Genomic DNA, 24,857 nt, shown 5'->3' with positions numbered 1-24,857 from the left:
GGTGGGGGAACTGGACACCTCAGCCGTCCCACGGACAAACCACCTTCCAGTGGGCCTGTCGACCAAAAGGATCACCCCCTCTTCTAGGGCTACCTTCTCCAGATATCTCCTACTGTGCCCACATGAATACATCTGTCCTCACCGCAATGGGTGTGAACGTTTGCTTAGCCACTTGAGAGGATATGACAAAATCCTTAATGTCTCTGATTCTGGGATGAGGCACTAGGTCCTTGGAAATAGTTGTGACATGTTCAGTTGTGACATCCCTCAAAATCCTTTGTGTAGAAAAGATACCAAATCTTGACACCCAGCAAGAACTCAATTTCTTCAGAAGGGATGGAGAGGGGAAAAAGAGAGGGGTGGACACTTTCCTTCTGACTGTGCCAGAGCTGATGAACAGCCCATCTGAAACATTATCCTTTCTTTTTATTTCTGATGCTGGTTCACCTGTGTATTTCCAGCATTTATATTTGTATTTTTAAAAAAAACAATGCTACACATCTGTAATCCTTTTGCTCCTCTGGCATCTATCACTTGCAGGTCCCTCTTGGATCTGATTCTGCAGGGCTGCCCTGTCTGAATGCACACTAGCCCAGCCAAGTTAGTGATGAGCTATCACTTGCCGTACCAGGACTACTGAAATGGTTATACAAATTGTTTGGCTTGCCCGTTAGTGTCCAGTAAAATTACTCCAGGTGTTTATGTTCTTAGGAACCAATAGCATCACATTTGTGAGACATCTGTCCATAATACAGCAGCATCCTCCTATTCTTTGAAACTAAAAAAAAAATTGTGCTTTCAGCTCAGATAATAAAAAAATGAAAGCTAAAACAATTATAAAGAATATAGGGAAGCAACAAAAAGGGAGATTAGAAAGGCTGAGAGAGAAAATTAGCAAAAAGGGACAATTAAAAAAATCTTTCTATAGTCACAGTAGTAGTAAGAGGATAGTCAAGGTACAGCTGTTAAGAGATGAAGGCGGCAAACTTGTAGTGGATAGTGAGGGAATGGCAGAGATACTAAACAAGTGCTTTACTTCAGATTTCAGAGAGGTGGTTTTTCGGATTGTAGAACAAACAGACATGGGGGTAGAACTTTTAGTGGAGGCTATTATTCAAAGAGAAATCATACTAAAGATAGACAAAGCATAGGGGCTTGATTTCCACCCAAAGACTCTGAAGCAAGCTTGGGAAGAAATAGTGGAGACTCTGACTGTAATTTTCCAAGACTCTTCGGAAAGGAAAATTGTAAAGAGGACTGCAGGTTGACAAACGTGGCTCCCTTCTAAAGGAGAGGCCACGTTAAGCCAGGAAATTATCAGGCACATAGTCTTACCTTATAATTGTTGGTGAACTATTAGAGTCTATAATACAGGATGAAATTACTGAGCACTTGAAGAAGTAGGAGTTAATCAAGAGCAGTCAGCTTGGATTTCTAATCTGCAGTTTGTGCTTAACCAACTTTATAGAATTCTTTGAAGAAATGAGAGAGTGGATAAAGGAATTAGAGTACGTGTGGCTAATATGGATTTTCAAAAAGTACTCGATGTAGAGAAATGTGACGTAGTAATGTTTGGAAGTAAGAATACAGAAAGGAAGTAATTCTAAAATGGTAAGATTTTTTAAATGGAGTGGAGGAACTTTGGTGTGAAAATACATTGGTCCTTAAAAGGTGACAGCACAAGTAGATAATGTAATAAAAAAGGAAAACTGTTTTTTTTCATTCATGGGATGTGGGCGTCGCTAGCGAGGCTGGCATTCATTGCCCATCCCTAATTGCCCTTGAGAAGGTGGTGGTGAGCCGCCTTCTTGAACCACTGCAGTCTGTGTGGTGAAGGTTCTCCCACAGTGCTGTTAGGAAGGGAGTTCCAGGATTTTGACCCAGCGACGATGAAGGAACGGCGATATATTTCCAAGTCGGGATGATGTGTGACTTGGAGGGGAACGTGCAGGTGGTGTTGTTCCCATGTGCCTGCTGCTCTTGTCCTTCTAGGTGGTAGAGGTCGTGGGTTTGGGAGGTGCTGTCGAAGAAGCCTTGGCGAGTTGCTGCAATGCTGTAGATGGTACACACTGCAGCCACAGTGCACCGGTGGTGAAGGGAGTGAATGTTTAGGGTGGTGGATGGGGTGCCAATCAAGCGGGCTGCTTTGTCCTGGATGGTGTCGAGCTTCTTGAGTGTTGTTGGAGCTGCACTCATCCAAGCAAGTGGAGAGTATTGCATCACACTCCTGACTTGTGCCTTGTAGATGGTGGAAAGGCTTTGGGGAGTCAGGAGGTGAGTCACTCGCCGCAGGATACCCAGCCTCTGACCTGCTCTCGTAGCCACAGTATTTATATGGCTGGTCCAGTTAAGTTTCTGGTCAATGGTGACCCCCAGGATGTTGATGGTGGGGAATTCGGCGATGGTAATGCCGTTGAATGTCATGGGGAGATGGTTAGACTCTCTCTTATTTAGTTTGTGTCTAGAGGCACAGAATACAAAAGCAAGGAGGGAATATTGAACTTGTACAAGCCTCAAGCCACAGTTGGGATTATTATGAATAGTTCTGGTAACCTCTTTATAGGTAGATTCAGTAGGATGTTACTAGGGATGAAGGGTTACAGTGATGGAAGGACTTGAGAAGTTACGGCTTTTTTCACTGGATCTGAGAAGAGTGAGAGTTGAAAGAGCTCTTCAAGATTATGAAGGGTTAAGATAGGGTAAATAGTGCTAGTTTCCATTGGTCAGCAAGACGATAAGTCCAAGATGAAGAGAATTAAAGGGGAGGTTAGAAAAAAAAAATCTTTACACAGAGGGCGGTTAGAAGGTGATACAAAAAGAGGAGCATTAAAGGGTACAGGGAGCGAGCAGGAGAGTGGAATTAGTATAGGTAGGTTATGTGGAGAATCACCCGCAAAGGCTTGATAGCAGTAGTCACCTCTCTCTCTACAACAACTTTCTGTGAGTCTAACCAACTGTTTGTGGTAGGCATCGGTTGTTAGGCTTTCTGTATTTGTGTTCACCTGATGTCAGGAAATTCCAAAATCAGCTATCATTCTGATCTCTGTTGACAAGTCTTTCAATGACACAAAATACGAAGAAAAACACGAAATCTTCAGGGAACTTATCATTGAGTTAAGTAGTTCAGAATAATGATTTGCTAACACATTTTGTTCTAACTCAACAGGAGTTTCAAAAGATTCTCTTGTACTCTAACAACAGAACCGAGTTCCCTTTCACTTGACAATTATTTTTGTTTGGTTTTTTAAAATATTTTCTGTACTTGGAAAAAACCTCACATGTTGTTTTTTTAGTCAGAGTATAGTGTACCTTCATCTCTGGTCAGCATGGTCTGTAGGAATTATTTTGGAAATTAATTTCAATAGTTCACTTTAACGTACCGTTGACTCAGCTCGCCTTGCTTCCCTCCAGATCAACTGGCAGAAGTAAGTCTCCTGCATTTGTCCACTGTGCTTGCCTGGCAGAAAGAGTGGGTCTGGCCGCAGGTCAGTCACAACACACAGCTCCATGTTTTAAATCATGTTCTGATGTAGTAATAGGAGCTTTTTGTTTTTGTTCAACAAATTAATATCTCCAAATAACAAATAGCTGAAAGTGACTCCAAACCAGTTTTTGAAAAATTCATTCGTGGGATGTAGGTGTCTCTGGCTAGGCCTCCATTTATTGCCCATCTCTAGTTGCCCTGGCCAATCATCTTAAACCGCTGCAACTGAGTGGCTTGCTAGGCGACTTCAGAGGGCAGTTAAGAGTCAACCACAATGGTGTGGGTCTGGAGTCACACTAGCCAGAAAGGGTGCCCTTCCCTAAAGGATATAAGTGAACCAGCTGGGTTTTTATGTCAATCCAACAGCTTTGTGGTCACTATTGTTAGTACCAGCTTTTTATTTCCAGAATGTTTGAACTGAATTCAAATTCTCAAACTGCCATGGTGGGATTTGAACTCACATTCTCTGGATTACTAGTCCAGTGGTGGAATTCATTAGACACTATCGATCATTGTCACCTTAATTCTGAGATGAGATTGTGCCTTGAAATCACTTTCAGTCGCTCATTTAAACAAATCTGCATTGTGGAGTTTCTTGGGGTTTGGTTAATTCAGTTTTTTTTTCTCCAGTGTCATGGAAGGGACAGAGGATCAGTGCATTCCTTGCACATGACAAGCAATGATTTTCACACTGAAGGGTTAACAATTGTGACATATCTGCCATAAGTTTAGATTAATAATCTACAGGTCAATACCAAGAAATAACACCAGTATTTATTATATTTAATAACTAGCTATTTGTGATTGGCTTGCAACATTAAAACCTTTGAATAATTGACAAGGTGGCTGATCCAACTGCTTTTGCCCTTATAACTAATACTGAGGATCTGTTTAATAATGGATACCCCAGGAAACCCTAATATCACTGTAGTGAGCTCGACAACCAACACTGGCAACGCTCCCAATCTGTGTTCTCGTACATGCTCATTATCAAGTGCAACCCGTAACTTTGGAAATGGATTATAAATTGCTTCCTGCATCTTCAAAACACAATTATGACTTTCATAATTGCACCTGCAAAGAAATTTGTGGAGTTGAGTGCAAAGATGCAACTTCCAGGGTGTACATTGTTATGTCCATCTAGAAATGGGTATTTCTGGGTAGGCAAATCAGCCATACAGCAGAAGGGTCCGTTACTGTCAGACAAGATCTAAAAATGTAATGTATCAGATTCCCAAATGCAAGAAACACATTTTAATACAAAGTCAGACACACTAATAAAGACAGCGTTATCGGAGTTCAACTGCCAGTTGATATTTCTACAATCTCAGCAACAGTATTAAACCCAATATCCTCCTCAATAACAACAACACTGTTGGCCAATTTCTCCTGCTCTACAACAACACAGTTTCTGGTAGTAACCCGTTCAGTGTAATCATCGGTGTCCGGAATAATTATTTCTATAATATCTTCATTGAGATGTCGCTGACTTCCTACCAGGGCCTGAGCGACGACGTCTTGTGAGGGGTCTCCGACCACTCCTTCAGTCTCCACAGCTACGTTGTGCTCCACCCGCTGGAACGTAATGCTCTGTTCACCTGCGCTCCGGCCATTAGTGCTTAGCATCGCACTCTCCTCGTGTTCTGTGCTTGGAATTTCCACCATTTCGACGGTGTGTACGTAGAGGTTTAAAACGACACTTTCGTTTGCGACAGAATCACCGCTCTCTTGGCTGACACTGTTTAAGCCTACTTTTCTAATTCGCTTTGGTGTCAATGCAAGGGTTTTGCTTTCGGAGCTTTCTTTTTCCAAAGAGGCAATGGCTTCTGCCACCTCCCCTAAACTCCGTGCCTCGCTTTGCTTGTGAGACGCCCTGTGTCTCTTTAAGCTTTGGGTCATGGTGTACCCTTTGCCACAGATATCACATTTAAACGGCTTCTCAGTCAAATGGATTCTCTGGTGCCTGCGAAGCTTGGTGGCAAGGGTATACGCCTTCCCACACTGGTCGCATTTAAAGGGTCTCTCTCCCGTGTGCAAGCGTTCATGAGCTCTGAAAGTGTGAGGGTCCCTCAATGTCTTGCCACATATTGTACAGAGGTAGACCTCCCCAGTGTGAGAAATCCGGTGCCTCCGCAATTCAGGCAATTGGGAGAAGAACTCACCGCAGTCCTCGCATTTATACGGTTTCTCCCCGGTGTGGATTCGTTGGTGGCCCCGGAGGTTGCCGATCTGCCTGAAGGCTTTGCCGCAGTACGTGCAATTGAACGGCTTTTCGCCCGTGTGAAGCCTCATGTGGTTCTTCAGCGAGCCCGGGTTGGCCAGCTCCTTGTCGCACACGCTGCAACGGCAGGCCCGCGGGTTGCCAAGGTTCATGGCCTTGAGGCGGTGGATCTTCTTGTGAATCCGGAGGGACGGTGGCCTGGCAAATGCCTTTCCACACTCGTTGCACACGAACGGACGTTCCCCTGAATGCACCCGCTCATGCTCGCGGAGATCCCGTTTCAATGCGTAGGCCTTGTCGCATTGCTGACATTTGAATGGCCGCTCGCCTCTGTGCAGCATCTGGTGGGCTATGAACGAAAAGACGACTGTCAGAAGACTGTTCAAGGCAGCCTGTGCGTAGAATAACCCAGCAAACCATGCACATCAGTTAGTCAGTTCTTGGCCATGACTCGAGTGGATGATGGATCATTTACCTTAGGAAAACAAGCATGCCTACTGACCATCTTAGCGTTAAATACCTTCTGTGGGACAGCACAGTGTTGCAGCATGTTGGAAGATGCATGGAGGCCATGGAAACGCATCTCCAACACCCCACGTGTCTCTTTGCCAAAGTTTCCCCCGAGAACCTGGGTTAAGCAAGCCCAGTACACGGCACTGGATTGGACATCGAGAACATCGAGGTGGCTGGCAAAAAGCAAGTTGCCCTTTCACCACGCTGAAAGCAGGTATCTGTCATACAGCTGCTGAGGAACCTCAGACTCAGAATAACGGCTACAGGGAGATGTCATTTTGAGGACTGGAATGAGAACATGTGCTCATGTGGCCAGGGTTCAGTGATTATCTGAATTGGCTGCAGATGCTGCTGAAGCTCCAGTGGTGGAACCACTCTTCATTGGGACCCTGGTGTGTGTTCATGCCGTTGGCACAGTGATGGTGCCAATGCCCTCATACATTGTACGGTGAGCTGCACTGCTCACCACCTCATCTGTGAGGAGCTCCTGGTACCTGCTGCCTACCTAGTGAGGGTACAAACCTATGCTTAGTTACCTAATAACCAGCCAGTGACTATGCTTTGTCGAGGTGGGAGAAGGGAAATAAATTCTTTTGGGTCAGGGTGGCTTCAAAATGACATGCCTAGTGATGGGAGTTCAGAACCAAATCTGTGACAGACATAATAATCTGACACCTGATCCAGGCAGGTGAGCCATACTCCAGGGCATTGTTAATGGGACAGATTTGTGAATAGGAGCCAGGATTCTTTCCATACGGCTCCAGATAAACTTCCAAGCCAACACCTTAAGGAGTAGGGTGGTCCTGGCTGAACGAACAGCAGGAAGCTTGCCAGAGATCTGTGCTAGTAGGCAGCATGGTTTTTAACAGGTTAACCTCCAGCAGTGTCCCTATGCACATCCCTACCCCCTAAGCCTCAGCTTTGTCAACCTGCGCCTAAGTTCTCTGGATTTAGCCAAATGGGATATGTTCTTACAGGGAAAGAGTTTGCACCGTACACCAAGCAAACACCTGCGTAGATTTCTCAGAGGCTTGGAAACTAACATGGTGATAGACTTCTGACATGTAGCTGATCAAAAAAAAACAAACATGCAACTCACCATTCCCTTTCAGGCAGGGCCTGCAGATGGTCTGCTCCTGGTTTCTGCCATTGCCAATCTTCAATAGGGCCACTAGGGCAGTAAAGTTAGGGGAACTAACAGTGAGGTAAATCATGGGCATAGGCTTGCATTCCCCCAGTCCATGGCACAGGTTGTTGGTGTATCGTATGTGGATCCACTGCCCAGATCTTAACTTGTAAATGTCACCAAAACCAATACCTTTGACACCACTTTTCAAAATCCAGACAAAATACATAAATAAAGATAATATCGATCTTAGATGCATTTACAATTTCAGGCCAGCCAAGTAAAGGCAGCTGGTGGTTGGGCACTGGACTCCCAAAGGAAAAAAATGTGAAAGGTTCAATCCCAACCTTTCCAGTCCTGACCTGGCCCCATGGCGGCACTGACAGACACCACGGCTCAGATCAGCTCACCTTTCCTCTCAGCTGGAGAAGGAAGGGGGCAGGGATGGAGAGCTCAGGAAGGGGGCAGGGGTGGAGAGCTCAGGAAGGGAAAACAAACAAATACAAAAATGGAAAGTTGATCAAACATCACTTAACACTGAACCAATCGGCCACATTGTTAGGATACCTAGTTAACTACGAAAAGTCCCAATTTGAGATGACCATCAAATGTTAGATGTTATATGTGGGGGGAAAAAAATTACGTGAAAATTTAAGTTTTTCCCTCAAGCTGTCACTGGGAGATAAGGATTGCATGCATTATATGGCACACAATGCAGTGATTGTCCTATAATGTAACGTACAGTTTAACGTGAAAGTATCAGCAGCCAAAAGACTTAACGACTTATAACCAAGATAGCTATAACAGGGAGATTATAATGAGAGACTTTCATTTTGTGATTGATTTATGAAAACTGCCAACTACAAAAGTCTCTCACGGTGTCAGCTGTGGCTCAGTGGTAGCACTCTCGCCTCCGAGTCAGAAGGTTGTGGGTTCAAGTGCCACTCCATTGGCTTGAGCACAAAATCTAGGCTGACACTTCAGTGCATTACTGAGGGAGTGATGCAATGTTGGAAGGTGCTGTCTTTTGGATGAGACGTTAAACTGAGGCCCCGTCTGCCCTCTCAGGTGTTTGTAAAAAAAAAACTCAGGACAATATTCAAAAAAAAAAGAGCAGGGGCGTTCTCCACGGTATCCTGGCCAAAATTCATCCCTCTACCAACATTGCTAAAGCAAATATCTCATTGCTGTTTGTGGGACCTTGCTGTGCGCAAAATGGCTGCCACTTTTCCTACATTACAACAGTGATAACACTACAAAAATTGTAAAGCGGTTTGGGACGTCCTGAGGTTGTGAAAGGCGCTATATAAATTCAAGTTCTATCTCTCTTTCTCACATTTAAATCAGATAGCCCATCCCTCCCCTGGCCACTATCTGAGGCTGAACCACACCGTTCGCAACCCTGGCGTCCTATTTGACCCTGAGATGAGCTTCCAACCCCACATCCGCTCAATCACCAAGTCCGCCTACCTCCACCTCGGTAACATCGACCGTCTCCATCCCTGCCTCAGCTCATCTGCTGCTGAAACCCTCATCCATGCCTTTGTTATCTCTAGACTCGACTATTCCAATGCTCTATTGGCCGGCCGGCCTCCCTTCTTGCACCCTCTGTAAATTTGAGATCATCCAAAACTCTGCTGCCCGTATCCTAACTCACACCAAGTCCCGTTCACCCATCACTCTTGTGCTCGCTGACCTACATAGACTCCCGGTCCGGCAACGCCTCGATTTTAAAATTCTCCTCCTTGTTTTCGGATATCGACATGGCCTCGCCCCTCCCTATCTCTGTAACCTCCTCCAGCCCTATAACCCTCTGATCTCTGCGCTCCTCCAATTCTGGCCTCTTGCGTATTCCCGATTTTAATCACTCCACCATTGATGGCCTTGCCTTCATCTACCTAGGCCCTAAGCTCTGGAATTCCCTCCCTAATCCTCACCGCCTCTCTCTCTTCCTTTAAGAGGATCCTTAAAAACTACCGCTTTGACCAAGCTTTTGGTCACCTGCTGTATTATCTCCTTATGTGGCTCGGTGTCAAATTTTGTTTGATAACGCTCCTTGGGATGTTTTACAGCGTTAAAGGTGCTATATAAATGCAAGTTGTTGTTGTAGATGTGGTAATGAAGAGCAGGTACTCTGCACCAAAGTACACAAGACTGTATCAGCCGATACTCCATCTTCTAGCTTCACTGGGAGTCTGCTAGATGTGGAATGCCAATGAAGCAGGAGGACGGCTAGGTCCTCTTTTGCAAATCCAAAAGGAAGGCTGCTTATGAAGCACTAATGCTCTTGGAGAGGTCTGCATGCCAGATCACCAGGCTCTCCCAAATGCTGCAGGAAGAACAGGAGGCACTGTCAATGGGATGGGCAAGTATTTTAAAAATGGCTTAAGTCAACATCGGTGGATAATGGTCTCTGTTACACAAATGTAGAAGAGCTCTCCTGATTTTCCTCCCTAAGGTCCACTGGTCTAATGTAATGTATATAATGAAAGATCAGACACAGAATATATATAAAAAATATAAGTCCACAAAGCATCAAATCCCTCCCTGGTATGAAAATGACCATGCCAATTTTGGGTAGGCCCTCTCCATTTACCTTTAAAACTCTCCTCTGAGCTGTAGCTCTTCCCACACTCATTGCATAGGTACGGTTTGTGCCCAGTGTGAGTGAACTGATGCTTCTTCAGGTGGCACATCTGAATGAAACCTTTCCCACAGTCATTACACCTGTACCTCCTCTCGCTGGGGTCGATCTGGGAACTGTCACGCCGGCAGAACTTCCCACTTCCCCCTGATTTGCTTTTGGGTGTGGGTTTCTCCTTAGCTCGAACGTGCTCTCCGTTTTCTGCAGGAATTTTCAGCCCCTCCCCCTTTTTGCGCTGTGTGGCCAAATCGCCACTTGATTTCTCTTTTGCTCTGTGATCCTCGGGAAACTTGGCCTCATCGTTTTGAACGCAGTATTTCTCTTTCTCTTCTTTAGGCTTCTCCTGGTTGTCTCTCAAAGTTATTTTCTTCCTCCTAACCTGTTTTAGGGCCTCCTCCTTTCGCACCTGCAGGTTCAGTTTTTGTGAACTGAGCCCAGTGTGTATCATTCGAGTCCTCTCGGTTGCAGACGTTCCAAGACGCTTGCTGCATATTGATGATCGCAAGGTCCTCTCACCAAGTCCAGACTGATTGTTTTTCTTCAACCTTTTGGCCTCAATGTCACTAGCATCTTGCGCCCATTTGTCAATCCCAGGTTCATGCTGTTTCTCGGTATCACCCTGTCTGGAGAAAGGGGCTGAAAGCAGCACTTGCTCAGTGTTATTAGCCCTGCTTAACTTTGGTTCACGTCTCAAGGCAACCTGGTTCACTCTCTTCTCTGACAACTTGTGCTGAGTTTCACGTTTGATCTGAAGCCGCTGCGACCTTTTAACAGGCTGATCTGCTTTCACCGTGTCATAACTCTCTGGCTCTTTTTCAGCTACAGTTGGCTTGGTGCATAGCGGCACGGACTGAGGAGACTTGTCTGGCTCACCATCAGCATGCGCTGGTGCACTATCCACGGGCTCTTCATCTAGCACATCTGTTAACAAGAGGTCAGAATGGGCATTCAATATAAAAACCTCTCTGTCTCTACGTAATTACAGGTGATCATATATCCAACTTAAACATAAAATGACAGAGCACCAAACCACCTCCAAACCAACTTGACTGGTCTGGAATCACGATGCAAGCATAGTACTTAAAGGGGAAGTGTACTCTACAGTATTGGTACATAATGCTCAATGTTACGGAAAGAGTAGCAGACATCAGTAAGTGTACAGGTATCAGCTGCCCATTGTCAACTTGTTCTTAACGACAGTCTTTTGTTAACTGCTGCTTAGATGCACCCCGGGAGCAGACATTTTGTGTTCAAACTCCTGAGGCAATTCTGAATATCAACTGGCCACAGCCCATCATCTCCATTCACACAGTAGAGATTCGAATTCTAAAAGTAGATATTACATGTTATCTACCGGGGGCAGAGTCCACACCCCATCTACTGGGAGCTGTGGTACCACAGACTGTGCCCTACCTTCCGGAACTGGAATGCAAGGACAGGAGTAGGCCATTCAGCCCCCCGAGCCTATCCGTTCATTCAGTGAGAATTGTTCCATATCCCTTGATACCCTTACCTAACAAAAATCTACCAATCTCAGTCTTGAAAGCTCCAATTGTCCCAGCATCCACAGCCTTTTGGGGAAGAGCGCTCCAGATTTCTTCAACCCTTTGTGTGACATCACTCCTGAATGGCCTAGCTTGAATTTTAAGATGATGCCCCCTTTTTACTGGATTCCCCCACCAGAGGAAATAGTTTTTCTGTATTGACCCTATCGAATCCCATTAAACACCTCAATTAGATCACCCGTCAAACTTCTAAACTCAGTGGAATACAAACCAAGTTTATGCAACCTGGCCTCATAATTTAACCTTTTAAGAATGGTAGAACCAGAGACTGTGCCTTATCTACTGGGAGTGGTTTAACCAGAAACAGTGTCCTATCTATCAAGAATGGAGGAGCCAGTTGCCGCTCCCTATTTACTGGGAGTGGTAGAGACAGAGACTGTGCCTATATACTGAGAGTGGTGGACCTAGAGACTGCAACCTAACTACCAGAAGTGGTGGAAACAGAGACTGTGCCCTATCTACCAGGAGTGAATAAACCAGAGACTGTGTCCATACCTCAGCACAGATGGGGTGCAGTCATAGGGTCTACAGTCTCTGCACTACCACTCCCAGCAAGCAGCATCAGCATCCATAGCACAACTAGATGCAGCTTTCGACGATCCTGTACCGTATCTACGTGGAGCTATGGATGTCAAGACTGCACTGTACATACGTGGAGATATGGATGCTGAGACTGCACTGTATATACGTGGAGATATAATTGCCGAGATTGCACCGTATCTTCGTGGAGCTATGGGTGCCGAGACTGTACCGTATATACGTGGACTCTGGATGCTGAGACTGCACCGTATCTACGTGGAGCTATGCATGCCGAGACTGCACGGCATATTCGTGGAGATACGGATGCCGAGACTGCACCGCATTCATGTGGAGCTATGGATGCTGAGACTGCACCATATCCACATCGAGCTATGGATGCCAAAATTGCACTCTATCTATTTGGAGCTACAGACAGTGAGGCTGCACCATTTCTGAGTGAAGCTATAATGCCGATATTGTGCTCCATCTACTTGAAGCCACGGATACTAAGACTACACTCTATCTACATGGAGCTTTAGAAGCAGAACTTGTACACCATCCACCTGGAATTATGGAAACACTGACTGCATGCTATCTACATGAAGATATGGAAGCAGCCTACCACATTTACCTGTGCAAGCTTCGACGGTCTGTGTGTGCTCTTGTGCATTGTTTATTTCCTGTATTACTTGAACATGATTCTCCTCTGGCCATAAAAGAAGTTCTTGGCCCAGTTCGATAGTTTTACAGACCCTGTAGTAGATCTTTCCATAAAACTGGAAAATGACTGCATTGCTCTTCTCTTTTGTTTCTGCCTTGTTTGCATATCTGTAAAAACAACTCAAATTTATAACCCAATTGTAGCTGAGGCTGGGCCTCTGCAGATACCTTTTGTAACAGCTGTCCACATGGCCAACTCAAAGTGGGGAGAAGGAAGGAGGACAGAGAGAGGAATTTTAAACCAAAATATCAGCAAATAAGCAAAATAGAATTTTCCCAGAAATGTATTAGCGTGTGTGTATGCATCTGTATTGCACACAGGAATGAAGTCCATAAGTCAGCTGCTATTCAGTAGAGTTTCGCTTTCATGATTTATGATGCCACCTGAACCTCCCAATTAGATTACAGCCTGTGGTCATTCTCCAGTATCCTTCAATACATCTGAACCACTTATATAACATTGTGGAATTGAGATCCGTCTTGGGTGCAATATTTACATTTTTTGAGAGAGCAAATTAGGAGAAATTTCTGCATGTAAACAAGTCATTCAGGAGATGGTACTGGAGACCCTTTCTGAAGTTGATTGGTTAAAGAAATATTAAAATACTGGAATGATCTTGTGAGATACATTACCAATTTACAGGTGATCCACTATGGTCACGAAAAGGACAGAAAGCGGCAGGAGTGAGGAAAGGCCAATTTGACCTTTTCAAGATTTCCTCCAGATCATTTCCAACTGCTTAACTCCGTAGGTCTTTACTGAAATGGAGGATCCTTGCACTCCACACATGGATGAGTCCTTTTTGGGGTAAAATCTGTGAGGGGGGGGTGGAAGTACCTCAAAATAAAGTGTTTAAAATCTATTACTTCTCAGCAAGCAGCTAGATGAAGCAGTGGCACAGCACTGAGTTGTTCTCACATTTGCAAAGGGAAGGAAAATTAGGATAGGAAAAATAAATGGGTAGACCCAACTTGTTCTGCTTGATTGAGCCTCTCCTGGCACCAGTAACAACTATAGAGGAGTCAGCAGCCAGATGTCTTTAGAGACTGTTTAATGATGCTGAGAGAGCAATGCAGGCACAGTAATCAGTCACTGATGAAATCACAGCGATACTATCTTAAAGGGCCAGATGACTTTGTTGTGTTGCAGCTAGTCACTGCCTTAATTCCTCTAAAGATTTTAAAACTTTGAATACCAAATTATATTGGTGACCAGAACACGTAGCTGGTTTCATCAAACAAAAATAACATTCGAAGTATATACATATTTGAACTCCTCCATGTTTAGGAGAGCACCCTAATACTGGAGACAATTACTTTATTGAATATTTTCAGAGGTTCAGGGCAGCGACTCACTATGCTAGCATAAGACTTCACCAGAAAGTCACGTGTTGACCCTCTTGGACCATTACAGGGTCTCTGTATTCCAAACTGAAGGGAGCTGTGGCAGAACAGATGGGTCAGCAAAACTGAATTAGAGTTTAGAACAAATCAAAATTTAATAAGCACATCATCAGGGAATCTCTTTGGGTGCCGTTACATTTATACATAAAAATGGCGTTACCTCATCCAGTTTGAGACCGATTGGCTGACCCTCTGTGCTTCTGGCGATCCTGCTTTTTCACCATTTTCTCTAAGCTGTAGTAACAAAGACAATCAGTCATAGTGGATGGGATAGAGCCATCTTTCTTTTCAAATGAAGGAAAGGCACCCAGATTCATAGCGTTTCTGCAGTCAGCCCACCATTGCTGTTTAGTGCACTTATTCACACAAGGGCTGACAGTAGGATGGTGTCACAATGATCTGGCTGGATTGCCATTTACATTGTACTGTAACTATGTGCACCTCACATCAGTGAGGACATTAACGTTGTTTATACAACACAGGTTTGATAAGTCAGAAAAATAGTGACCATGTAATAAAGATCACAATTAAAACTATTATTTCCTCCCCCAAATGCATGCTAGAAATCAGCCACTATACCTATTTGTTATTTGAAATTCACCATCAAGAACCTCCTTACATCAACCAAGGCAACATACCCCAGCTTGGATGGAGGCATCCAATTCACTTAAAGGAATATTTGGGCTGCAACAGACCCATGAGTGAGAGATACTTCAACACTGCCAAGGATCATCTTTTCCTCCATCTCCTGATTTTCTCCCCTTGTCCCAGTGGTGCAGCATTTTGTGAGGGGAATGAATTTGTGTGTGGCAGCTCATCTCTTGATGAGCCTACTACAACACGTCACAAGTGTAAAAACAGCTGTGTGTGTGTGTGTGTGTGTGTGTATCAAACACCAAGGATCAGAGAACACTGATGACTACAGTGTTTCTTCACTCTTGTTTTAGTCTGGGTCAGTTGTTTAAAAAATGTGAAATGCATCCAGAAAAACCAAGAAAGGACCAGGGAGAAGGTGAAACTTTCTATAGCGGGGAATGAAAGATTCCAACAGTGATTTAAAGATTCAGCGAGCTCACCTATCAGATGTCCTTTCAATTCCCAATTCAGATTGTTGAATGTTACCACCTATTTTCCACATAAATCATGCAGACTCCAGAGATTAGAGGACTTCTAGAATACGAGAGTTTACTAACATACTCCGTACCTCCTTTGGAATCAAAGATGCTATTCCAGTTACACCATCGTATTCCAGTTTTCCTTCTAGAGGTCCAAAGAATATTCCTCTAGGAAGTGCCTTAGAAACACACCAGATGCCCAGCTGGTTCTCCTGAGTCTGGGAGGGTCCTGCTGCCAGACCAGGGGGAAGTGTGTAGAAGGCTCGGCATGGCAACCCAAGCTCCACTGGAGTGTCTTTTATAAAAGGTGGCAGGCCATGCACTGGACATCTCTCTTCAAAGAACTCCTGACAGTCCTCACAGACTAAAGGAAAAAAAATGAAACAGGAAAATTTACATGACATTTAAGGTTTAAGAACAGCCAGATGAAACAATGCATTGGTGCATAAAGCCACGGGTCGGGAGACCCCCCACCCCGAGCACTCTCACTTGGGATTCCTTCCTGGTGATAAGTTATCAATCGCGGCTGATTCTTAAGAGGCTCCACACCGAGTCACAGAACAACCCTTTCTGCCTAGTAAGATCAGCAATGATAAAGGCTGTGTTTAAAGTTGCCCACTCACTCAGGCAGGATCCTATGTGTATGACGCTGCAAAAAGGGAGAAAATGCACAAAAACAATTTCTCGTTTTAGCCCAGTTCTCGACTGTTACCTTCTATGTTGCTCCAACTGTTCACTATCTGGTAGCATTGGTCAGGCTGCGTGTTGGTGCTGGATCATGTTCCTGCTTCTTCTTACTTCTGCGCCATCCCCCACCACCCCCCCCCCCCCCCCCCCCCCAACCACACATCCCTATTTAACATGTGTAATGGATATCACTAGGAGGCTGCATGTCCACGCGTCATCATCTTTTGTCAGAATGATGATAATTTGGGCTTCTTTTTCTCCCTATTCTTTAAATGACTGACAGAGTCAGAAATTTAACATACTGTAACTGTTTTCTTTCCTTTTTTTGGCAGGTTCATATTTTGTTATGTATTTTCCTGTTTCTACCAGCCCCCAAGCAAATTGCATTGATACTGACGCACGCTGTACTATACGTTTGTTCGCTCTATATTCGTGCGTGATTTAGCACATCTCTGCAGATCGGTCTTAAAAATTAAAAAGAAGTTTAAAACATTTTTTAAAGTAAATATGTTTGAATAAATCACTTCCCAATAAAGAAACGGATCAAGACATTATATTGTGAGAGGGAAAGAGGAAGCATTTATCAACTTAATGGCCTCGAAGATTTAATTTCAATTCTTACACAAGTCTCTGTTCACTGAAACGTGAAGTTAAGGCCTGTGGTATTAAATGGTAGCAGAACTAAACTGCAGTCAACAGCTCCTGTTCCACCAGTGAGTTGGCATTTTGATTGACAGTTTTGGGGGGGGGCGGGGCAAGGGGAAGAAAAAACAATAAATGGCGAATGTGACACAGGATTGGAGAGCCAAAGTACAAGAAGAATGTAATGAGGAAGAAAATGCTGGAAACGCTCAGCAGGCTAGGCAGCATCTGTGGAGAGAAAAACAGTTCTAATGATTCAGGTCGATGACCTTTCATCAGAACTGGAAGATGTTAGAGAAGAACAGTTGGAAGGGAACAAGTACAGAAAAAAAGATGGGTCCAGAGGAGGTGCAAATCTGATTTGCAAATCTTATTCCCTCCCTCTCTGCTATTCTCCTGTAAATATTTATACCTCGTCTGGAACTATCTTTTGTTTCTTTACTTGTCCCATCATCACTTTTGTCATTTAATCGCTCCTGCCCTCCACATCACAGACCTCTCCCTTTGTTCGTTCCTCCTCCCCCATCCCTTTTCCGTGGCTCTGTACTTGCTGTTAATCATCTCTCAATCATCAGCAAAGTGATGGAAGGTGTCGTCGACAGTGCTATCAAGCGGCACTTACTCACCAATAACCTGCTCACCGATGCTCAGTTTGGGTTCCGCCAGGACCACTCAGCTCCAGACCTCATTACAGCCTTGGTCCAAACATGGACAAAAGAGCTGAATTCCAGAGGTGAGGTGAGAGTGACTGCCCTTGACATCAAGGCAGTATTTGACCGAGTGTGGCACCAAGGAGCCCTCGTAAAATTGAAGTCAATGGGAATCAGGGGGTAAACTCTCCAGTGGCTGGAGTCATACCTAGCACAAAGGAAGATGGTAGTGGTTGTCGGAGGCCAATCATCTCAGCCCCAGGACATTGCTGCAGGAGTTCCTCAGGACAGTGTCCGAGGCCCAACCATCTTCAGCTGCTTCATCAATGACCTTCCCTCCATCATGTGGTCAGAAATGGGGATGTTCGCTGATGATTGCAGTGTTCAGTTCCATTCAAAACCCCTCAGATGTTGAAGCAGTCCGTGCCCACATGCAGCAAGATCTGGACAACATCCAGGCTTGGGTTGTTAAGTTGCAAGCCAGACAAGTGCCAGGCAATGACCATCTCCAACAAGAGAGAGTCTAACCACCTCCCCTTGACATTCAACGGCATTACCATTGCCAAATCCCCCACCATCAATATCCTGGGGGTCACCATTGACCAGAAACTTAACTGGACCAGCCACATAAATACTGTGGTTACAAGAGCAGGTCAGAGGCTGGGTATTCTGTGGCGAGTGACTCACCTCCTGACTCCTCAAAGCCTTTCCACCATCTACAAGGCAGGATTGTGATGGAATATTTTTGCCTGGATGAGTACAGCTCCAACAACACTCAAGAAGCTCGACACCATCCAGGACAAAGCAGCCCACTTGATTGGCACCCCATCCAACACCCTAAACATTCACTCCCTTCACCACCGGCGCACTGTGGCTGCAGTGTGTACCATCCACAGGATGCACTGCAGCAACTCGCCAAGGCTTCTTCAACAGCACCTCCCAAACCCACGACCTCTACCACCTAGAAAGACAAGGGCAGCAGGCACGTGGGAACAACACCACCTGCATGTTCCCATCCAAGTCACACACCATCCAGACTTGGAAATATATCGCCATTCCTTCATTGTCGCTGGGTCAAAATCCTGGAACTCCCTACCTAACAGCACAGTGGGAGAACCTTCACCACACGGACTGCAACGGTTCAAAGCGGCGGCTCACCACCACCTTCTCAAGGGCAATTAGGGATGGGTAATAAATGCTGGCCTTGCCAGCAATGCCCACATCCCATGAACGTGTGGTGAAGGTTCTCCCACAGTGCTGTTAGGTATGGAGTTCCATGATTTAGGCCCAGCGACGATGAAGGAACAGCGATATATTTCCAAGTCGGGATGGTGTGTGATTTGGAGGGGAACATGCGGGCGGTGGTGTGCCCATGTGCCTGCTGCCCTTGGTCCTCTAGATGATAGAGGTCGCAAGTTTGGGAGGTGCTGTCGAAGAAGCCTTGGCGAGTTGCTGCAGTGCATCCTGTGGATGGTACACACTGCAGCCACGTTGTGCTGGTGATGGAGGGAGTGAATGTTTAGGGTGGTGGATGGGGTGCCAATCAAGTGGGCTGCTGTGTCCTGGATGGTGTCGAGCTTCTTGAATGTTGTTGGAGCTGCACTCATCTAGGCAACTGGAGAGTATTCCATCACACTCCTTACTTATGCCTTGTAGATGGTGGAAAGGCTTTGGGGAGTCAGGAGGTGAGTCACTCGCCGCAGAATACCCAGCCTCTGACCTGCTCTTGTAGCCATGGTATTTATGTAGCTGGTCCAGTTAAGTTTCTGGTTAATGGTGACCCCCAGGATGTTGATGGTGGGGGATTCGGTGATGGTAATGCCGTTGAATGTCAAGGGGAAGTGGTTAGACTCTCTTATGTTGGAGATGGTCATTGCCTGGCACTTGTCTGGCGTGAATGTTACTTGCCACTTATCAGCCCAAGCCTGGATGGTGTCCAGGTCTTGCTGCATGCGGGCACGGACTGCCTCATTATCTGAGGGGTTGCGAGTGGAACTGTACATCATGCAATCATCAGCAAACATCCCCACTTCTGACCTTATGATGGAGGGTAGGTCACTGATGAAGCAGCTGAAGATAGTTGGGCCTAGGACATTGCCCTGAGGAATTCCTGCGACAATGTCCTGGGGCTGAGATGATTGGCCTCCAACAACCACTACCATCTTCCTTTGTGCTAGGTATGACTGCAGCCAGTGGAGAGCTTTCCCCCTGATTCCCACTGACTTCAATTTTACTGGGGCTCCTTGATGCCACAATCAGTCAAATGCTTCCTTGATGCCACAATCAGTCAAATGCTGCCTTGATGTCAAGGGCAGGCTCTCTCGCCTCACCTCTGGAATTCAACTCTTTTGTCCACGTTTGTTTAGCAAGCATGTAGTCCTGAGTTGTAGCTTCACCAGGTTGGCACCTCATTTTTAGGTACGCCTGGTGCTGCTCCTGGCATGCTCTTCTACACTCCTCACTGAACCAGGGTTGATCCCCTGGCTTGTTGGTAATGGTAGAGTGAGGGATATGCCAGGCCATGAGGTTACAGATTGTGGTGGAATACAATTCTGCTGCTGCTGATGGCCCACAGCGCCTCATGGATGCCCAGTTTTGAGCTGCTAGATCTGTTCTGAATCAGTGGTAGTGCCACACTAGGTGACGGACGGTGTCCTCAGTGGTGAAGACGGGACTTTGTCTCCAAAAGGACTGTGCGGTGATCACTCCAACCAATACTGTCATGGACAGATGCATCTGCGACAGGTAGACTGGTGAGGCAAGTAGGTTTTTCATGCTCAAGTCTCTGGAATGTGGCTTGAACCCTCGACCTTCTGACTCAGGAGCACTGAGCCACAGCTGTCACTTAAGAGTCTCCATCCAAAATATTAACCTGTATTTTCTCTTTTCAAATACTAGGAGCACTTTCTGTTTTCCATTTCAGATTTCCAGTCCTTGCAGCTTTCATTTCTCTTTGCACTGGTGTGGGCCTGACTGGGAGCGAGTCAGCTCTCGTGCCCGAAGAAAAATACAGGACTTCAAAGCACAATTAAAAGAAACTGTAATGTAGAGCCCGAAGGATTCCACCATGGCAGGACAAGTACTGCACTGCCAATTTCTATCTGCTGACAGATTACAAAAAAATACACATTACATAGAATCATAGAAGTTACAACATGGAAACAGGCCCTTCGGCCCAACATGTCCATGTCGCCCAGTTTATACCACCAAGCTAGTCCCAATTGCCTACACTTGGCCCATATCCCTCTATAATGTATTACAGTAATGATTCTACAGCCTATAGTTACATTCGCACAATTAAAATAAAAGCAACCCCTGATGGGGTTGTGGGTGAGTGCACTGTATGGTTTAGCACTAAACCACACACATCAGGAAGAGCCGAGCCTTAATCCCTGGGCTGCGTTAATTAAGGCCATTCTCTGCAGGTGTGGCACTGAGGTACTGCAATTGGTCTTATGGTCTAGGGATGGGAAAAAGTGGCTTGTTTCTTAGTGGGGAGGTGCTCAGTGCAGGAGCCACAAGCACTTGCTGCTCACCCCTCTTCCAGTGTTCATCACTTTCCAAAGTGCTAGTTCTGTGGACGCCAGCAGAATGCCAGTTCCTCGCCTGAGAAGCTATTCTTCACGAGTCAGCCTGGACGGCGAGTGCTGGCTGGGTATTTGACAGGAGGGTATCACAGCCGAGCCCTCTCATTCGATGTCCACACATTTGCCCTTTCCATTAGGGGTTGCTGGATCACAGTCAGGGGTGGAAACTCTGGCTTTTTTTTCCATTCCCCCCTTGCCTAGGAGCACAGAGACAAACAGCAGCAGTTCCAACTTAGACCTCAGATGAGATCAACTAACTCAGCACAAATTTGGCATCAGAGCTCATTACTATAGTCAGTTATGCTACAATCGATACCTTTTTAATTAACATATATATACGTACAGGATTCTACTTACACAGCTGCTGCTTGTGGTCTGGTGGAATAAGACCCTCTTCAGTTACCCCCAGCCCCTCACTTTCTTCATTTACTTGTGGCATTTTTTAGTAACACACCTAGAAAGAGAAAATGTCCTGTTAATTAAGAAAAGGCAAAATAAAACAGATCATCCTCCCCAACCAACCTTGATGTAATCCTGCCCTAGATATCATGACCCTGTATTCAGCCAATCCTAATCTCCGCCACCGGCAACTACACTTGACAAAAAGAGTTCAATTTAAACCAGACCCTGGTTAAGTCACAGCTCTGGCCAAGGGTTAAATGGGGACGTTTATGTGGGGGATGAACCTGGTTCCTGGCTGAAAGATTTCACGGTGGACAGAGGACAGATTCATACCACAGACCACTCCCTCCCACATAGCAAAGTTGACTGAAAACCTACTCACTTCAAGGAAACAAACTACGTATATATGTTAGCATATACATATAATACATGTTATTGTACACAGACAAATAGATCTGTACATAAGGGAACCAAAAAAAGTTAAAGAAGTGGAAAGTCTCTAATTCATTTTCTAAAAAAAAACCTAGTTCTGTCAAACTTAGTTCTAACTGTGTTGTCAGTTGGCTTTCAGTAAATTATAATTGTGTACATGTAAAATTTGAACTCACTTGAACTGTTAAGGGCAGCCAAGAGCAACCAAAACAATATATAACAAGTATATTTCACAATAGTCAAATGTACTGGGTCAAGTACAATTTTTTCTATTGCATTCATAATAATATGCTAAGTTTTTTTTGGAGGGTGGAGTCACTTTAATCAGGTTTGAGTGCTCTTATCTGTTATTAACAAGCCTGATTCAAGGAATAAAAACCTCTGTTCTATAACAGGAGGCTTCTGATACAGACCTTGTTATGATGAGGTTTGACTAAAGGGTGACTTCATGGCCAACATCAATCTGTTATGACACAGATTTTATTTTTTTGCTTGGCTACTGTATTTGGTTTGATTGCTGCCACATCAGGAATTTTTTATGTGCTCACAACTCAACTTCACCTCTGCTCCCTCCCTGACAACTCCTCAAATCAGTGTCAACATTGGAGCTGAGGTATGGCTCTCATCTCCCCTCTAGTTTGGTCAAAATAACAAAAGGCACTTCTGTCCTCCTGTTTCCAGTTGGCGAAGGGTCTGCACCCAAAACATTAACCTATTTCTCTTTTCACAAGCCTGCGGTGTATTTCTAGCATTATCAGGATATCCTTCTATTCCTTTCTCCCTCATGTGCTTATCCAGCTTCCCCATAAATGAATCTATGTTATTTGCCTCCATTACTCCTTGTGGTAGCATGTTCCACATTCTTACCACTCTTTGGGTAAAGATGTTGCACCTGAATTCCCTATTGGATTTATTAGCAACTATTTTATATTTATTTTGTATTATGTTATGCAAACACCACACAGTCATAATATTGTACATAAACATTAATTGTCATCATAAGTTTCATTGGGTCATGTACTTGTTTTATCACAAATGCTTTTGAATAGTTTAATATTTACTATTCTGAAAAGCACATTTTTAGGCTTTATTAACAATACAGAGAAAAGGCTGCCAAAAGGAAACAAAACGACTATTTCTCGCACAGGAAATTGGATTGGCATTGGCTCTTTTCCAGCTTCTGACAAACCCATAAACCAACCGTCCCAAAATGTTTTTTTTTACAAAAAAAAGAGACCAGCAGGTCGCGTTGGAGTTGGGAGCATAGATGGTACCCAGTACGATGGACGAGAGTTACCTCCTGATCTGTAATAAGACGGAAGCGTTTACGTGGTGGTCAGATACTTCCACGGTGGGTTTCAAGCAAACGCTGCTGCCTAAGAGGAAACCTATGGCTTTGTGCCCGCAGATGATTGCTGAACGTACTAGAGGGTCGGACCCTCAGGCTTGCCTCCAGGTCTCTGTGGCAAGGAAAAGGAAAAGGAGTAAGTGGCGGGCCATGCAGAGAGAAAGTGTGCAAGAGGCAGATAGAGAATGAGGAAGAAACAGGAGATACAGAGGGGAAAAGAGGCAAAAATACGCAAGCGCTCGGCAGCATAGGGATTGAGAAAGAGCAAGTTAAAGATAGAGGGAGACAGAAATAATTAGGGAGAGGGAGGCAGACAGTTATAGAAGGGAGACACAATTTTTAAAATTTTTAACCATGAGTAACGCCAAATGAAGTCATCCGGTGTAAAAAGTATACATTTCGACTGGTATCCCCATTAATCAGATTTCAAACGATTAACGAGGAGTATCGATTTAAAAAAAAAAAAATACACAAGCCTCGGTGAATTAAAATATCTGCAGTTTGAGAGGAGCAGGCTGGGGGTTTATTTACTGCTTGTTATGAGGCCTCTGCTCGGCCGGGGCTGTATTTTTTTTTTAGATCACAGCTGGTCTTCCCCGACTCTCGGATATTTCCCTCTCCATTCCCCCCACCCCCGGGCGCGGTCTGACCTGAGTCGCTGTCAAAGGTGGTCAGGCTCCATCTCCGGCTTCCAGGCGCTAACAACACAACACAAGCCGCTGCGGGTCTCCATCTTTGAGCGAGCTGGAAACCGACCGCGCTCGGCTTCCCCCGCCACAACATTCACTCGCAACAAACGTTCCGACCCCACTCCAAGAACTGACAACGACCAGGAGAGTGTCAGGGGCCGAGTTATAGCCTGGAATGCAGCATTAGTACAGATTGGAAAATCATTAAAAAGATGTCCCAATTTTAACAGCGATGTCCTGGTTTCGTTTTAAACCAAAAATAAATTACTGCATCATTCATAACGAGGGGCACCTGTCAGACACAAGCACAGCACATTATTGTAGTGTGTTCATAATTCAATATTCACCATTCTCTTTCATTCCAGTGAGGAGCAACTTTGTTTTAATTTATAAGGGCCTCAACCAGAAGTGTTTGAAAAATATTTCCTCGTTTGTTTGCAAACAGTGCATGATATTGTAAATTGTGTCTGAAAAGTGATGTGTGGCTTTTCAAGCTCTTCTCCTGTGTCCAAATAAAGCAGTTTGTCAAACACTCTTTTGTAAAGACAACATTCCGTTAAAGTATACTCGTTTTGAAGAAAACATACAATAATAAAAATTGTTGCAAGTTAGTGGACAGTCATTCAGATATTTAAAATTTGTTGCAGGGCCACTTTCAATTTAGTAAAATTTAACTTGTGTGACAAGGAAACAGATTAATGAACAGAAGAGAAAGCAATGATCTGTGATCTGATGACAGTCTTGTCACTGCATTACTGATCATATCTTCTAACCCTATCCTCTTGAAAATTAAGAAAATAGCACATTGCAAAAATCTGAATTGCAGCAGGTAAAGTACCTGCATATTTGTTAGCTGCCGTGCAGCAGTTTTGATTTTCACATCTCGATAACCCTTGGTTGTATCCTGATAACTTTTAGGGGAAAAAATGCATTATTGCAAGGAGGAGTATTTGCATACCCAGTCAATACTGAATTTGTACATAACTGATTGCTCCAGGCCTCAGATCAAGCACTGGAAAGGATGCTGACAGATCTGCTGCTAATGTCAGTTAAAGATATCATTTCTGGCTTTGAAAACCCAACCTTGCAGGTCTCCAGCAAACCATGAG

At 44.8% G+C, this 24,857-nt stretch overlaps 1 protein-coding gene across 2 annotated transcripts; it reads right to left on the bottom strand.

Moving 5' to 3' along the window:
* Positions 1-4,723: 4,723 nt before the first annotated feature.
* Positions 4,724-23,817, bottom strand: znf408 (zinc finger protein 408). Of its 2 annotated transcripts, XM_067993655.1 has the most exons (8): positions 23,710-23,815; positions 23,009-23,171; positions 21,235-21,331; positions 15,401-15,675; positions 14,357-14,430; positions 12,704-12,900; positions 9,941-10,909; positions 4,724-6,054 (listed from the first exon to the last, which is right to left on the bottom strand). In XM_067993655.1, exons 3-8 carry the CDS (start codon positions 21,314-21,316, stop codon positions 4,784-4,786), a joined length of 2,868 nt encoding a protein of 955 aa, XP_067849756.1. In that variant the 5' UTR covers positions 21,317-21,331; positions 23,009-23,171; positions 23,710-23,815; the 3' UTR covers positions 4,724-4,783. The 2 variants fall into 2 exon arrangements, with proteins under 2 accessions (XP_067849756.1, XP_067849755.1); XM_067993654.1 differs by lacking the exon at positions 23,009-23,171 and having other exon boundaries at positions 23,710-23,817.
* Between the last annotated feature and the right edge of the window lie 1,040 nt (positions 23,818-24,857).

This window comes from Heptranchias perlo, chromosome 12, assembly GCF_035084215.1.
Source record: "Heptranchias perlo isolate sHepPer1 chromosome 12, sHepPer1.hap1, whole genome shotgun sequence".
NCBI lineage: Eukaryota > Metazoa > Chordata > Chondrichthyes > Hexanchiformes > Hexanchidae > Heptranchias > Heptranchias perlo.
Note: the sequence above shows the minus strand (reverse complement) of the source record. Positions and strands in the feature narration are given on the sequence as shown.

Bases quoted from the DNA above. Each gene is read 5' to 3' on its own strand.
- znf408 (XM_067993654.1), bottom strand. From the start codon at position 21,316: ATGCCACAAGTAAATGAAGAAAGTGAGGGGCTGGGGGTAACTGAAGAG. The intron at 15,676-21,234 runs GTAAGTAGAATC...TTTTTCCTTTAG, and splicing joins AGACCACAAGCAGCAGCTGT to TCTGTGAGGACTGTCAGGAG. The intron at 6,055-9,940 runs GTAAATGGAGAG...TTTCGTTCATAG, and splicing joins CTCAGAGGAGAGTTTTAAAG to CCCACCAGATGCTGCACAGA.